At 38.0% G+C, this 15,313-nt stretch overlaps 1 protein-coding gene across 1 annotated transcript in view; it reads left to right on the top strand.

Annotated features, from left to right (window-relative positions):
- Positions 1–12,782: 12,782 nt before the first annotated feature.
- Positions 12,783–15,313, top strand: part of LOC134746647 (adenosine 3'-phospho 5'-phosphosulfate transporter 1) — a 40,692-nt gene continuing 38,161 nt past the window's right edge. The window contains exons 1-2 of the mRNA XM_063681146.1: positions 12,783–12,987; positions 13,399–13,503. Coding sequence (XP_063537216.1) covers positions 12,965–12,987; positions 13,399–13,503 — 128 coding nt within the window. The 5' untranslated portion in view covers positions 12,783–12,964. The remainder of the gene's footprint in view (positions 12,988–13,398; positions 13,504–15,313) is intronic.

Below are 15,313 nucleotides of genomic sequence, written 5' to 3'. Positions count from 1 at the left end.
AGTGAGTTTAAGCAACATCGGAGTAGCCACTAATAAATAAAGCGCTGCCAACCCTTGAGAACCCTAAATAGAACACCATGTCGTAGCACAAATTAAATACCTCAGGACGTAACTCATTCCACATTCTGCACGTTCTAAGAAGAAACGAGCGAGATGCCATGCCATCAAATTTCACTTTTTTTAAATTCAAATACTTGGTTTATTAATAAATATACAAAAATCGCTGTATGCCTATAAGATTTGAGGAGTTCCCTGAAATATTCATGGATCCCATCATCAGAACTTGATTTTGACAAAAATGGGAACAATCAGATCAGGAATCTAAACTAATAATCATATATTTAGTCAGTGAACTTTGATTTTTTAAAGTAATAGCTATTATTTAAATTGTATATTCGTACGCTGTAGCCTTATGGCTACGCCGTAGACCGTAGCGCGGCTAATTTTATTTATGCCAAAAAATATCCCCTAAGAAAATAAGTTTTTTTATTCAAACGTGTCGAAGTCATGGGCAAACAAATCAGATCGACGGGAAGACTGCGAACAGTGCCGCGTCGCATGGCACTTTCATGTAAGAATCCGCGAGTAATGGGCCCAACCTATTATGAACGTCTACCAGCTGAATTTAGATATGAAATATCTGACGAAGCATTTGAACAACGACTGAAGAACTTTTTATTGAATAACCCTTTATATTCAGTAGATGAATACATGGAATTAAAATTTGAATAAATAACTGTTTGACATTATAGTTTTTGTAAATTGGATTTTATTTGACATTAGTTCTTAACTGTTATTATTACGGCCATGGAGACTGTATAAAGGAGCCAAATCTCTATGTATGAAAAGTGTCCATCAAAAAACAGTAATTAGGCGGCGCCACCATACACCAAAATACTACCAAAAACAACCTACGTAATTTGGTCGGGTTATTTGTTGCCTTATATGGTTCATGTTATACTCATGTCCCAGAGCCTAACTAGCGCCACCGGAGAGATTAGGAACTATTATTTAAAGCTTAACGTGGTCACTTTTACAACAATTCTGCCATAAGAGATTGCGATCCTTTCTATACCATCCATAATTACGGCTCTTAGTTTTAGTATAACGCTCATTACGAGATACCTTTTTTGTTTGACATGTATTCCATTATTTATTTAATTTTAATTTGACGGTAATTTTCCAATACCTTTTATAATTGTTAGTTAGTTTTTCATAATTTGTATTGTTTTTGATTTATCATTGTTGACATTTTATAATTACATGTTTGCATGCTGAATAATTGACGATCATAATATAAATTCATATGGTAGATTAGTCTAAGAATAATTTATATTGTAATTTATCATTATGAAAGAAATAAACTAAACTAAACTATTATTATAATTATTTGTTTATAGTTTGTCCAAGGACTGTCTCATTTCAAACATAGACAGAGAGAATCATACTATCTTTGTCTTACACTAGTACTAGCACCCAGAAGAAAAGGATGAGTATAGTTTTTTTTTGTTCTTATTTACTGACAATTTGGTTTGACTAACTATACTTATGCCACTGCACTTTTTCTCATTGTATATTTTACTATATATGAATATGACAGAGAAGAAAACATACGTAGGTACATGGTAAAGGAACATACATATACGTACGTATACGGAGGCGGAACATATACCAGTAATGCTTTAAACTGCCAATTTTAATGTTACCAACTGTTAAGTATCATTTTTACCAAGCTCTGTTGCTCAGAGATAACTCTAAAAACAATAATATATACCAACCGATTACAGCTTAAGAGGACATATATACATCCATGAGTCCTGACTTGCTAGGAATTCTTGTAAATATTGAAAACGTTGCCTACAGCAGCAATTTTCCAGTATTTATTTAATTTTTATATCAAAAAACGGGAACTTGTATACATTTCCAACATGTCAGAAGTGCAAAGAATTCGGTAGGAAGTGACTGATGCCTCATGCAAAACATTTGCAGCACTAACTACTTGAATGTAAATTAAATCAGCTTGAGGAACAATGGGCAGATAAAGTCTATGGCTACTTCGTGTATTATGGCGTCGCGTATGGTGGGCATGGAGCCACGACCCGGCGCCCATGACTAATGCAGTGTACCTACTATTAGGCAGTCAATTAGATGTGTCGTATTAATTAATTAATAATGCTTGCATTGTTGCCACATCGTTATGCGGTTGAATATTTAGTTCACACATAATTTAGTATAATAAATAAACAACAATGTGATGAATGACGATTAGGTATCTACTTCTAAAGTAAATGTAGCTAAATTTAACTACCAATAAAGACAAAATCATTTTATCTAGGTAAACAGTTAGCTTTGTCTTTAAAAAAACAATTTCTATGAGTTGAAATATAAGTTAGACGTGTTAAACCACGCAAAAGGCATCTGTTTAAAGGCATCGGAAAAATAACATTGTCCCGAAATAAAAAACAAAGTAGTCGTGATAGGCAATGGCAGTACTACACGGTGACTATTTGATTATGGCAAACCTCTACACGGCAGAAAACTAGCAAGGTCACATTGGTCGGATGACTTGTATCCGAAAGTTTAACTAGTAGGCGTTTAAGGGTCCCCGGCAAGCTCGGTTCTCCATACAAACGTTGACAATGAACGTGAACTTGGCTACGTCAAACCGTTGACCTTCCCTTGACAATGATAAAGCATTAGGTAATTAAGATATACCTACTTACAGTTTGACAAGAAATTGTAGAAATTAAAAAGTGGCAATACTGTAGTGTCGTCCCTTTCAAATCAATCTAAGAAAACGGGACGACACTACAGTATTGCCACTTTTTAATTTCTACAGTTTCTTGTCGGACTATAAGTAGGTATACTTCTAAATTGTTCCACGAAATTGAAACAATATCTTTAATGGTAACTTTATACAGTACCTACACAGCGGTGTCTCCTTAAGTTCGTTGTCCACTATCTACGTACCTTTACTGCCGCTTTAATAAAATTTGATGATAAAAATACCGACCGACCGACCCGATAATGATTGCTACATATATTTCACACTAGTCAAAAGTGTAATTTTTAATCTTGAAATTTTAGTATCTGCTCACACAATGGCCACCTTGACCTTACGGTCAATCGACCGTAGTTCTGTAGAAAGCGACCAACTTTTTATTTTTGTCAAAGTGACTTACACCATAACTCAGTGGATTTGCTCGCTTTCTGCATTGATCAAAAAATTAAGTTGGTCGTTTTCTGCATAACTACGGTCTCCAGCTGAAACTACAACCTAGTACCCGAACGCACCGTCAGCGCTTGTCTGAGGCCCCATACATATTTGGGCGGCAAGTTGAAAGCACAGTGTGCCTAGCCAAAGTGATGGTGGAGGCAAATGTCCATCACGCATTGAGTTGCTGTCGTTGTTCGGAAAGGTTTCCGCGTCACCACGCTCTCAATGACATCGTAAGGAGCCAGGAGGGCTTTATAATATCCGCCAACATGCTTTGTGTCTTGGAGCCGATGGTAAAAGGCCGGACGGCTTGAATTTGGTACCGTGGCAGAGGGAAAAGTGCCTCCTATGGGACGCCACGTGCATTAGTACTTTCGCACCCTCATACCTTTTTTTGCCGCGGTAAAAAAGCGGGATAAGTATGCGGCCCCCGGCGGTAACTATTATTTCGTACCCCTTGCGTTTAAAACTACTGGGTGGTGGAGGTAGAAGGCTATTGCCTTTATTAGGGAAATGGGACGTCTGACGTCCGCGCGGGTTCGTACCTGGTGCAAAGGTTGTCCATCGCCATTCAACGTGGTGGTAACGCGGCTAAGAGAGTGATGGGTACCTTTGCGCCGCGCCGGGGACAACTCGGGGGCGACTTTTTGACTAGTCTTAAGTTATAATTGTATTGTTATTATTTTTTTGCACTGACATGCTCAAAACAATAGTTTAAGCAATGAAGAAACCATATTTTCAATATTGAAAAAAAAAAAAAAAAATTTTTATAAATGTGGTCGGACTGCAAAAACTGCCATGTTAAGGCGAGGCCGGCCAAGACATTCTATTTTTCCATGAGGTAAATTGTAGCTGCCACGTGGTACCATAAATTCAGTCGGACACAGGAACCTGCCAACACAGGATCTGGGCGACCACTTTTTTTTTACTGTCCTCAACGGCAGCTATCCTGACACAAGTTTCATTCTATTTTTCGATGAGGTTTTTTTTGATAAATTTCTGTACCACTTTTTTGCCATTTGCACAAAATTTGCCAGGATAATCCGCAGCCGACCAAGAGCAGTTGAAGCTACTAAAAGTCAGCTACCCCCACACAGTAGGCATTTTCTATTTTTTATCAGGTAGGGTTTCATGCACCCGGCCACCGGACTATAAGGAAATTGTTGGACTTACGGCCAATGGTGCTGATTTTTTTTATTTTTTGTACATTAAGACCTTTTGCTAATAAGGTATACATTGCAAATGGGGCGCAAGTGACGATCCTCGCACTCATGTGTTTTGGCGTAACGGACATCCTATTTTACGTAAATAAGTAAGCATAAGTTCAACCAATCAGTTTAAAAAAACTCAAAAAGCTAAGAACAAGCAATCAACAGGCATCAGTTTATTCAAATAAACAAAAAGTTATGATTTTTTTTCTCAAAACTAAAGTGTTTATTGGCACTCCTGAAAAATCGCGTTTTGTCCCTTACGGGCCAATTCGAACAATGATCTAGATATCAACTAGATATCCACTAGATATGAAACAGAAACAATAACGAGATATTTGAGAAGAAGTCATGTCAAATTTGACATTTGCGCGATTCCGAATGTCTTCTTGAACAATATATTTAAGATTTGCTTAAGATATTACTTAGACATCCAATGGATATCTAATGGATATCCCAAAACGTCACAATAATTATAGCGTGAAATGACAATTGGTTTCTTGAATCGAACTGCAAAAGATAACTAGTAGACAACTAAACTATGTAGTATATATAGTCCTCCACATCGATTTCGATGACGGCGACCTCAACAATCAAGGTTTTTCCCTCTCATGAGCTCTTATGTGGCTGGCCAGGCCAAACTTGCTCTTAAAAACTCTTTTACACTCACGATAGTAGAGTTGACCGGCCGCATTGTACGTATACACGTAGGAGGGCTTAGGTCTTTCCTTGCGCAATTTTCGTTTTACATCTAACGTTGTGAGGCGGTTTTCCTCAAACGACTTGATGGATTCCGATCCGATAATGCCGATAAGTCTAGTCTGAAGCAAATTCATACATATTTTCTAATAAACTTAAGAAAATCCTGCTACACCAGTGCTTATATTCAGTAGAGCAGTTTATGACTAGTGCAAATGATTGACATGCTATATTAAATTAATATTGAGTGTATTAAGTTAATTTTGTAGGTGTAATGTTATCGATTATAATGATGTAAATCTAGTGTAATCATGTGCACGTTAAATCTGAATGTTAATATTGTATTTTAAATTTAATCATTTTTATTTTATTTTTTGTTTATATTTTATGTGAAACATGTTAATTATATAAATTTTATTGGATATTTCAACTTGCCCGAGTCGTTGACATATGTATATACTCTTATAATTTAAGTGTTGTAGTTTGTAGGTAAAAAATTGTTATGTAATGTGTATTATTTGTTATGTAATTTCAAACACAATCTTGTATTGTTAATGGAAATAAAGAATAATGAATTCGAAGATGGTAGACCGCCAAGACGACCGTTTCGCAGCGAGCTCCTCCCAACGTATAGGATCGATAGAGCACGCGCTCAGTTGACGCTTAAGCACATCCTTATATCGAAGATGTTGACCGCCGTGCTTCCGCTTACCCTCTACTAACTAAACAATGACGTATCTATTAAATATCGTATTGTTCTCGTATCTAGTAATTATCACGTTGTTCGAATTGACCGGTAAAGCCCTTTGAGCCTACGGTAGCCGATATCTTAAAGTTAGACTCGGGCAGTGGTTGTAGTGGACGCCGGCCTACCGGAAGTGGGCGCGTGCGTTCACCTCGTTACAGCTCCTCTAACTTTCATACCATATCTATGATCTGCCTTTAATCGCTCGCCAACAACTAAGCTATCTGCTTAATTGCTCAATACAGTTTGTTTGCGATAACACCTTTACTAATGGCGTTATATAAGGTCCGTTTTTTTGTCATACTTATGAGCTTTGCAAGTTGATATTAACCATTAGAAAGAAAAAAAGGCTAATAGATCCGTAATCGTGTATAATATAAAACGTTGTTACATTATGTGATGATAACAACAAACATCATAAGTAATATATTAGTGCGATTTTTTATAACGCTGGTTAGTAGTTTTAATATGTTACGACTATATCGGTTAATAGTACATATCTACTCAGTATAGGTACTTGTATATTTATGTCGACAACTAGGTATAGACATAGATGACATGACATATAGACTATAGACGAGTTCAAAGGCGTTTAGGTAGGTATCAAATTGCAAAAAACGGAACCCTTATAGATTCGTCATGTCTGTCTGTCTGTCTGTCTGTCTGTCCGTCCGTATGTCACAGCCACTTTTTTCCGAAACTATAAGAACTATACTGTTGAAACTTGGTAAGTCGATGCATTCTGTGAACCGCATTAAGATTTTCACACAAAAATAGAAAAAAACAATAAATTTTGGGGTTCCCCATACATAGAACTGAAACTAATTTTTTTTTTTTATCAAACCCATACGTCTCTATGGATATCTATGGATAGGTCTTCAAAAATAATATTGAGGTTTCTAATAAAAATAAAAATCTAAACTGAATAGTTTGCGCGAGAGACACTTCCAAAGTGGTAAAATGTGTCGTCGAACGAAACCGTCAACGCCATCTATACGAGAGTAGGCCATAGGTAGTGGCGCCATCTGATCGAGAATCATTTTATTTTTATTTTCGAGGCACGTTTTTTCCTTAGACTGTATCCATCTATTACGGAGTTATATCTATCTTTGTTTTCAGGCAAAGCTTCGTAGCAGCGCTACGGCGTAGCATTAGGCACGGGCGCCACGGCTTCCATCATTTACAGTCGCACTTTCAGTTTTATGAGTTTTATCATCACACTAGCTTTGATTTGGAGGGCAATTTAAACTTATATACGGTGTGAAATAAATTAATGGGCCCTGGAGCTAGCTCATTTTACTTAAAGGGAACATTCTTTTATTTTTAAAGAGAAACGAAACTGCATTCAAATATTTTTTTAAATTCGCTTCCCTCGTCCGGGAATCGATCCGACTAAAAATTTCAAATAATAAACACCATCTATTTTATTCTACTAGTCGATAATATTAATGTTAATGATAACATTTCTCCAAGAAACATTAGGTCTTGCACTCGTTTGTCGTACAAAATATCCATAAAATCGAAGAATATTTTTAGACAAGCAAAATAAAAATAAAAATGAAAAGTCTATTAATAAAAAATATTCTTGATTGTAGTTTTGTTTCTTTTACCTCAAAAGGAAAAACCGGAACCCTTATAGGATCACTCGTGCGTCTGTCTGTCCGTCTGTCACAGGCAATTTTAACCCTTAAATGCATGATTTTTTGTATAACTTTTTAATAAATTGAAATAGATGTGTCATGCTGTATAAAAGTAATAAATGTGATTTTGGATAGCTGCATATTGAGCCACGGACCATCAAATATACGATGCATATATACATCATTATGCATTTAAGGGTTAATCAAATGAAAGAGCTCACTGTGAGAATCTCAAATATTTTTTTTTTATAATTTTAAGACAAATAGTTTAGAAGTTGTTCAAGAAAATAGGCAAAAATGACCATCCCCCCCTTTTTTCCAAAACTACTGGGTCTATAATTTTGAAAAAAAAAATACACAAAATAGTTATTTACCTATAGATGACAGGAAAACCTATTAGAAGTATGCAGTCAAGCGTGTGAGTCGTACTTAATTACTTAGTTTATGATTCGATCCCTACGGATTTTTTAAAGACATTTCACTGAGGTTTCACATAAAACATTAAAAAATACATTGTTCAAATTAATTAATTACATTACACATGTACGGAACCCTTGGAACGCGAGTCTGACTCGCACTTGGCTGGTTTTTTTTAGAAAGAAACAAAACTACATTTAAGAATATTTTTAGACAAGCAAAATAAAAATAAAAATGAAAAATCTATGAAAGCATTTTTGTTTCTTTTAAAAAAATAAAAGAATGTTTCCTTTAAGTAAAATGAGCTAACTTAAGGTTTTAAGGCACTTTCACTCCAGGGCCCATGAATTTATTCCACACTGTATACACCTGACATCAAAACGATATCTGAATAATGTTGTTTTGTTCTCATTCGCCCGTGCGTCTCGCTCGCGCTAATGCATGTACCATAGACATAGTATATATAAGTAGTTATAGACGCGCCACCGAGCGACCGGGGGTAAGAGAAAGAATATTCATATAAAATTAGGGTAGCATAGGATTTCTTCTCTTTCACTCTTATAAATTTCGGTATTTCGCCATCGCCTCCTACCTATGATGCCACCCGGTCGGTGATAAAGACAAAGCATGGAACATTTTCTCTTTCCTCTTATCAGGTGAACCTGAATGTCAGGTTCAAACCCCAAACTAAGCAAAGCTTGTGCTAGGCGACGATATACGTACTTATATAGATAAATACATACTTATACATAGAAAACACCCATGACTCAGGAACAAATATTTGTGTTCATCACACAAATAAATGCCCTTACCGGGATTCGAACCCAGGACCATCGGCTTCACAAGCAGGGTCACTACTTGGTCACTACACACTAGGCCAGACCGGTCGTCAGATTGTATATAGGTTCCTACTAGACATTTGGGCATTTTCTATGAAAAGAGACCTTACCTATTGTCGATGGCGCTTACGCCCCACACAGCGTCGCGCAGCATTGTATTTATATCAGAGCATCGTTTATAATGGCGTAAGCACCGTCGACAATAAGGTCCCTTTTTATAGAAAATACCACATATTTCTTCAAGTCATTATCTATTAAGTAGGTAACGAATTTTAACTTATAACCTTTAAAATTTTAGGCTTCGTGAATTTACCGTTCGCTATCTGCCTCTTTATGCGCTCGAATATGAGTGACCGAGATGTTAGATAACGAAATTTCGATTTTCTTGTTTCGGCGATAGACCCTTAGATTGTGGTAGTGGCGCCACCTACGCAGTTTCGCGTAATATTCCCTATTACAATCCAATCATATTCGAAATTAATCGCTTATTTAAACTAAGCGAATCAGTGTCAGTGAAAATAATAAATTGAACATACTTTTCCTGGACGTAGTTACTCTTGGTATACATCTAATTTAAATTTTAAGAACCACGAACGACCGTATAACAAAGTAACACTGTACAATTAAAGCGATTGTGTATAATTAGATCGAAAAGTCAATTAATGTAAACAATTATCGCCCGTGTAAGCTTCGACGCTGGGCAGGCACCATTAGGAGGCGGACGTTCTTTTTATAGTACGGACAAAAGGGCTCATCGCAGCCAAGCACCTCAGCCTCTCGCACCACCGGGCCCCCTCGAGCTAGCAGTTCGTCCCCAAGTGCCAACCTCCTGGCACACGCCAAGAAGCAAGGTCCACATACCGCTACAGCACACGCCGCCGCCAAAAACTCTACTAGGAGCATAGCTGCCTCAACCCACAACATTTTGGCTGTTAGCACTTTTCACTTCCATATAATAAATAGTTGCAGTCAAAAGGTATAGAAACTAGACTGAGATTACAAAAATAGTTTAAATAAGTATTAGAAATTAATTACATTGACATGTTTTTTTTTCCTTTGGTCTAAATTAAGCCAAAGACAATGCAATCACTACGTTATGAAATGCTATTTAAATATCCCACCTTTTTTACGCAAGCAATTGGCAATTTGATTGTCTCGTCTGGACGGCCCTTTAAAGTGCAGGGGTACTGAAATGTTCTGCCACCAGAGTGCAGCACTAGCCTTTTTAGTTAACATTAGAGTACTTATACATACTGTACCTTTAACAGGTTTTTGACAAGTTTTCAATGAAATAAAACTATGAAAACGGATTATATCGCGTATATTGAATTTATAATACATCCCGACGTTTCGAACTCTTTACAGCGTTCGTGGTCAACGGGTGACGGGTTTTCATAGTTTTATTTCATGAGTAACTATCGCGGTAACCGAAGACAATATTAAGTTTTCAATGGTTTTCAGAGATAATAAAATATGACATTGATGCATCAAGGCGGTTTGTTTCATGTTTGTTTACAGAGGACCTAACGGGAAATGCGAATCCGAAATTTCGCTATCTGCCTCTTTAGCGCTCGAATATGCAAGAGTGACAGAGAATAGATGTTACATAACGAAATACCGATTTTCTTGTTTCGCGATAGACCCTCAGATTCTGGTAGTGGCGCCTACGCAGTTTCGCGTAATATTTCCTATTGCGTTGCGATACTATTGCATCTTTTTACATGTAATGTTTTTTAATGGGATCTCATCTCTTTTTTGTAGGCAGTCCTTCTTTTCTGGTACTACACTTCTTGAACTTCAGCTACCACTTTTCTCAAAGCTCATACACATACCCATCCTACACAGCCCACACTATACTTGTACTCATACCTATACAATACTTATGGCCATACCAAACTATACTTGTACTCATACAATATATGAGTATTGTATGAGTATGGGGCCATCCCACACCATACCCGCACTCATACCTATACCATATTCATATCCTTACCATACTCATAGCATAGCCATACCATACTCATACTATACACATGTTATAACTATACACATCTTCATACTCACATCGTACATTACCTTTCTTATATCGTTCTTAAATTTTTAAAACGTGACTGATAGAGTTTGGTTTTTTATGGCTTGAGAAGCTAAAAACTACTTATGTTAAAAATTTGAAGCTTGTGGGTCTGCTAGAAGTACCTTAAGTTCACTCCAGACTACGCGGCTTCGCGCCGCAATTCGCGCACGAGTGTGGAGGGACAGCTTGTGGGTCTGCTAGAAGTACCTTAAGCTCACTCCAGACTACGCGGCTTCGCGCCGCAATTCGCGCACGAGTGTGGAGGGACAGCTTGTGGGTCTGCTAGAAGTACCTTAAGCTCACTCCAGACTACGCGGCTTCGCGCCGCAATTCGCGCACGAGTGTGGAGGGACTTTTAGAATTATGATGATCGTGAGTCAGTGACAAAACAGGAACTTTGACGTGCAAAAATTCTTAAACTACAAGTTCAAATTGAATGTTCTTGGGAATATATAGTTGGTCAAACCAAATTATCAGTAAATAAGAACAAAAATAACTAGACTCATCCTTTTCTTTTGGGTGCTGTGTAAGACACAGATAGTATGAATTTAAAAGTGGAAAAATTACTGCCTTGGGTGAGACTTGAACTCAAGGCCTCTGGATCACCCAAAAGTCAAGTGGAAGTCTCACCCAAGGCAGTAATTTTTCCACTTTTAAATTTATTCTAAGCTTAATAGCATCGTTCGCAGACGTTTCCGCTTGTTAAAATTTAACTTAAGATAGTATGATTCTCTCTGGCTATGTTTGAAATGAGACAGTCCTTTGACAAACTATATCATGCCATATTATGCCCTATCTGTCACTGAAAATTCAGGGTTCTAGCTTTAGCCAACACAAAATTACAGGACGTGGAAAATACGTTGAATGGCTTCGAGAAAAGAATGGTACGGCTGTGCCTCTTTGTTTTGCGCGACCTGGCGGGGGCACTGCCGTGCCCACCGATCAGATTGGCCAAGAATTGTTCCCGTCTGGAGTGGCCTTGATACCCATTCATCAAGCGATATCTCTTTCTCGCTCTTACTTATGGATGCGTCGCGTAATGACCTTGGTGCGGTGCGATGGTGTGTTACTCTATGTCCGTGCATTATCATGAACGTTAAGCTCGCTCCACACTCGTGCGCGAATCGCGGCCCTAAGCCGCGAACGCGAGTGCGGAGTCCAGTTCGTAGATCTGCGAAATCGCGCACGAGTGTGGCGGAGCTTGGGCGGAGTATGGATGGTATAGAAAGGATGCCAATCTCTTATGGCAGAATTGTTGCAAAAGTGACCGCTTTCAGCTTTAAATAATAGTTCCTAATCTCTCCGGTGGCGCTAGTTAGGCTCTGGGACATGAGTATAACATGAACCAACAAATAACCCGACCAAATTACGTAGGTTGTTTTTGGTAGTATTTCGGTGTATGGTGGAGCCGCCTAATTACTGTTTTTTGATGGACACTTTTCATACATAGAGATTTGGCTCCTTTATATAGTCTCCATGGGGCGGAGCTTATTGAAATTGACATCACTGACATAAGTGACAATTGAGGAGTCGTTCAAATTCCATGAAATAACTATTCAAGTAGGTGGATTTTCATACAACATTATTCTTGCTCTTATTCTATAATTCATTGAACTAGTGATATAAAAAGATTAATTTGAAACTGCATCAGTGAAATCTATAGTGTGTCAAAGGACTGTCTCATTTCAAACATAGATAGAGAGACTCATACAGTATGTCTTACACTAGTACTAGCACCCAAAAGAAAAGGATGAGTATAGTTGTTTTTGTTCTTATTTACTGCCAATTTGGTTTGACCAACTATATTTTAAATTCATTCATAAAAACATACACAATGAATTATTATTGTTGAAAGATCTTAATATCCGAATGTTATCTGCAGCAATCGTCCCCTGACTTTGACAGGAGTCGCAGAGCCTCTACCTGATCTACCTGTACTTAGTCTTGGTCTAGGTATGATCTTGATCTAGCCCTTAGATGGTAGATAGGCGATTTAAAGTAATAAATTGCCTATAAATTACAAAATTGTGTTAATTTCGATTAAGTCGAAAATGACCAATTTTTATTATAATCAGTATTGTGTCTAGATTTTATTTTAAACCTAGTTGATACATAATAAGTGAAAATGGGTTCTAAAATCATGATTGGGTAAGATGCTTTCTATAGTTTTTACATTAGTACCTACACAAATCAAACATTGTCGGGTGTGTGTTATTTGATCTAAAGCATATTTTTATATTGTGAAAACGTTATATCAAGTTTATAGATAGCCAACAAATCAGTTTTTATTTTATACCTGCTTGATAGGCCTTGCAGAACAGCTATAAACAGATTTATTTTCCTCAAAAGAAATACATGAAGTGTTTGAGAGAAACTCCTTTTCAACCAAATATCCCAGATTTGTAAGCTCTGTAGCCCTGCAAATCGGCAACTTTGGTACCAGCCTTGTACTAGTAGTACTCGTTTTGATAACTACACCAACTAGTATCTGGTAGTATAGTGTAGTTAAGTCACTATATGCATTACCTATGTGTAACATACAAAAAATGATGTTTCCAGGTTTTTGGGGTTGTCAACAGTGGTTGTGACTTTCCTGGCAACTCGTCTGTACAGAGACCTGCTTATAAGCTATGAGCAGAGCTCCCCTGCTCATGAATATTCTTGGTAAGTAACTAAAAGAAGAGAGTAAACATGTAGAGCAGATATAACCTATAAGACCCTTTTTGTTTATTTTACTCTTCTCACATCAGTTGACTGTCTCGTAAAAGGGTTAAACCCTCTAGTGCATGTCATAAAATTACAACACAATACAAATGTACAATACAAATTTATTTGTGTTTTGAACTGTATTAGCCAATGAACTAGAATAACTATAGAAGACTGACTTGAGCTCAAACATGACCCCACTGCTACTGTGCTGGAAACGAATTGACTGCTCGGCGGAATTTGACAGCTTTAGTTGACAGTGGTTTTCTGTGGCATAACATGTCAGCCCATATAAAATTATTAATTCAGAAAGTCACAATAAATGCTTTCTTGTGCGGTATAATGGTGCCGCAACAATTCCATAAAACACAAGAAAAAGGATGGAATTAATTAGATTGTGTAAGTGTAATTCCTGAACATGATAAATAATTATTTAAATGAACAGACTGTTGTAGACTAACACGTTAAACCAAATGTCGTAACTCTATACTAGTTTAATAATGACTTATGCCTTTTTGATACGGGGTGGCAGAATGGGGATAGCGTAATGCAACATATCTATAAGTAAGTTGGCTATTGATTTTATTTTAAAGTAACAAGCAACTTTGATTATTTGTGTTAAGTATTAAGTACGGTGCAAATTTCTTACCAGTAAACTAACTATTTTATTTATTATATTAGTAACGCTGCGTCTTACGTAAGCGAACAACTCGCGAACGCGAAGCGAAGCGGCGCGGCGTGACCACGGCGTTCGCGTTCGCAACGAAATCGCCCACGTGGGACACTTCTATAGGTATCAAAGGATTGATTAACCCCGCGCCGCATCGCTTCGCTTCGCGTTCGCGTGTTGTTCGCCTACCACAGATTTAATATATACGCTAGATGACGCAAAAATCACGATTTGTATTGAAACCAAGCGTGCCGACGTTTTACCACCTACTGTGACGTCACAGCCGAAGTTTAGTGATGGGAAATCCAAACCGATTCAAAGACACCGATGCCCCGCTATACGATTCAACTGTCTCGCTCATACTCATAGATTTTATATCTGCGGTCTCGCTCGCTCTCTCCCCGCTCCCCCGCGAACCACGCCAAAAATGACAAATCGATTAAGGGGCACGCACGAGCAGCTTTTGTCGCCGCGACTATTTTGTCTTGTCACTCACATCAAGTCTATGGGCTAGTATAGAAGTGCGCACACGTAGCGACGTGACTCCCGGGAGACTTTTTGTCCGCGGGTTCGGTGACAAGCCCGCGACGAAACTGTCTCCTTCCCTATTGGTTTCAATGCAAGTGCGCGCACGGGCGACAAATAAGTCGCCGGTCGGCCAGAGGCAGAGGGCCTACCGCGAAGCACGTTCGACGTGTTGCCTCTCTGTCGCACTTGTAAATTCGTATGTAAATGTGACAGGGAGGCAACAAGTCGAACGTGGTTCGCGGTAGGCCCTCAGAAAGTCTCCTGATTGTCACGTCGCTACATGCGCCCACTTTCATACTTACCCATAGGCTTGATGTGAGAGACAAAATAGTTGCGGACACGAAAGTCGCTCTCGTGCGAGCATCACGAGCAACTTAGTCGCAACGCAAGGTGATTTATTTGTCGTAAAGAGACAAATAAATCCCCTGGCGACTGAGTTGCTCGTGCGCGCATACCCTAACATGAATGTCATCGTTTTTCTGACAGACAAATGATAAAGACAGACGAATGATGTTTTCCCTTCAATGAGACTGCATGGTATTTTCAAAATGTATGGAACAAATAGCACTG

Source organism: Cydia strobilella, chromosome 1, assembly GCF_947568885.1.
Source record: "Cydia strobilella chromosome 1, ilCydStro3.1, whole genome shotgun sequence".
NCBI classification, from domain to species: Eukaryota; Metazoa; Arthropoda; class Insecta; order Lepidoptera; family Tortricidae; genus Cydia; species Cydia strobilella.
Note: the sequence above shows the minus strand (reverse complement) of the source record. Positions and strands in the feature narration are given on the sequence as shown.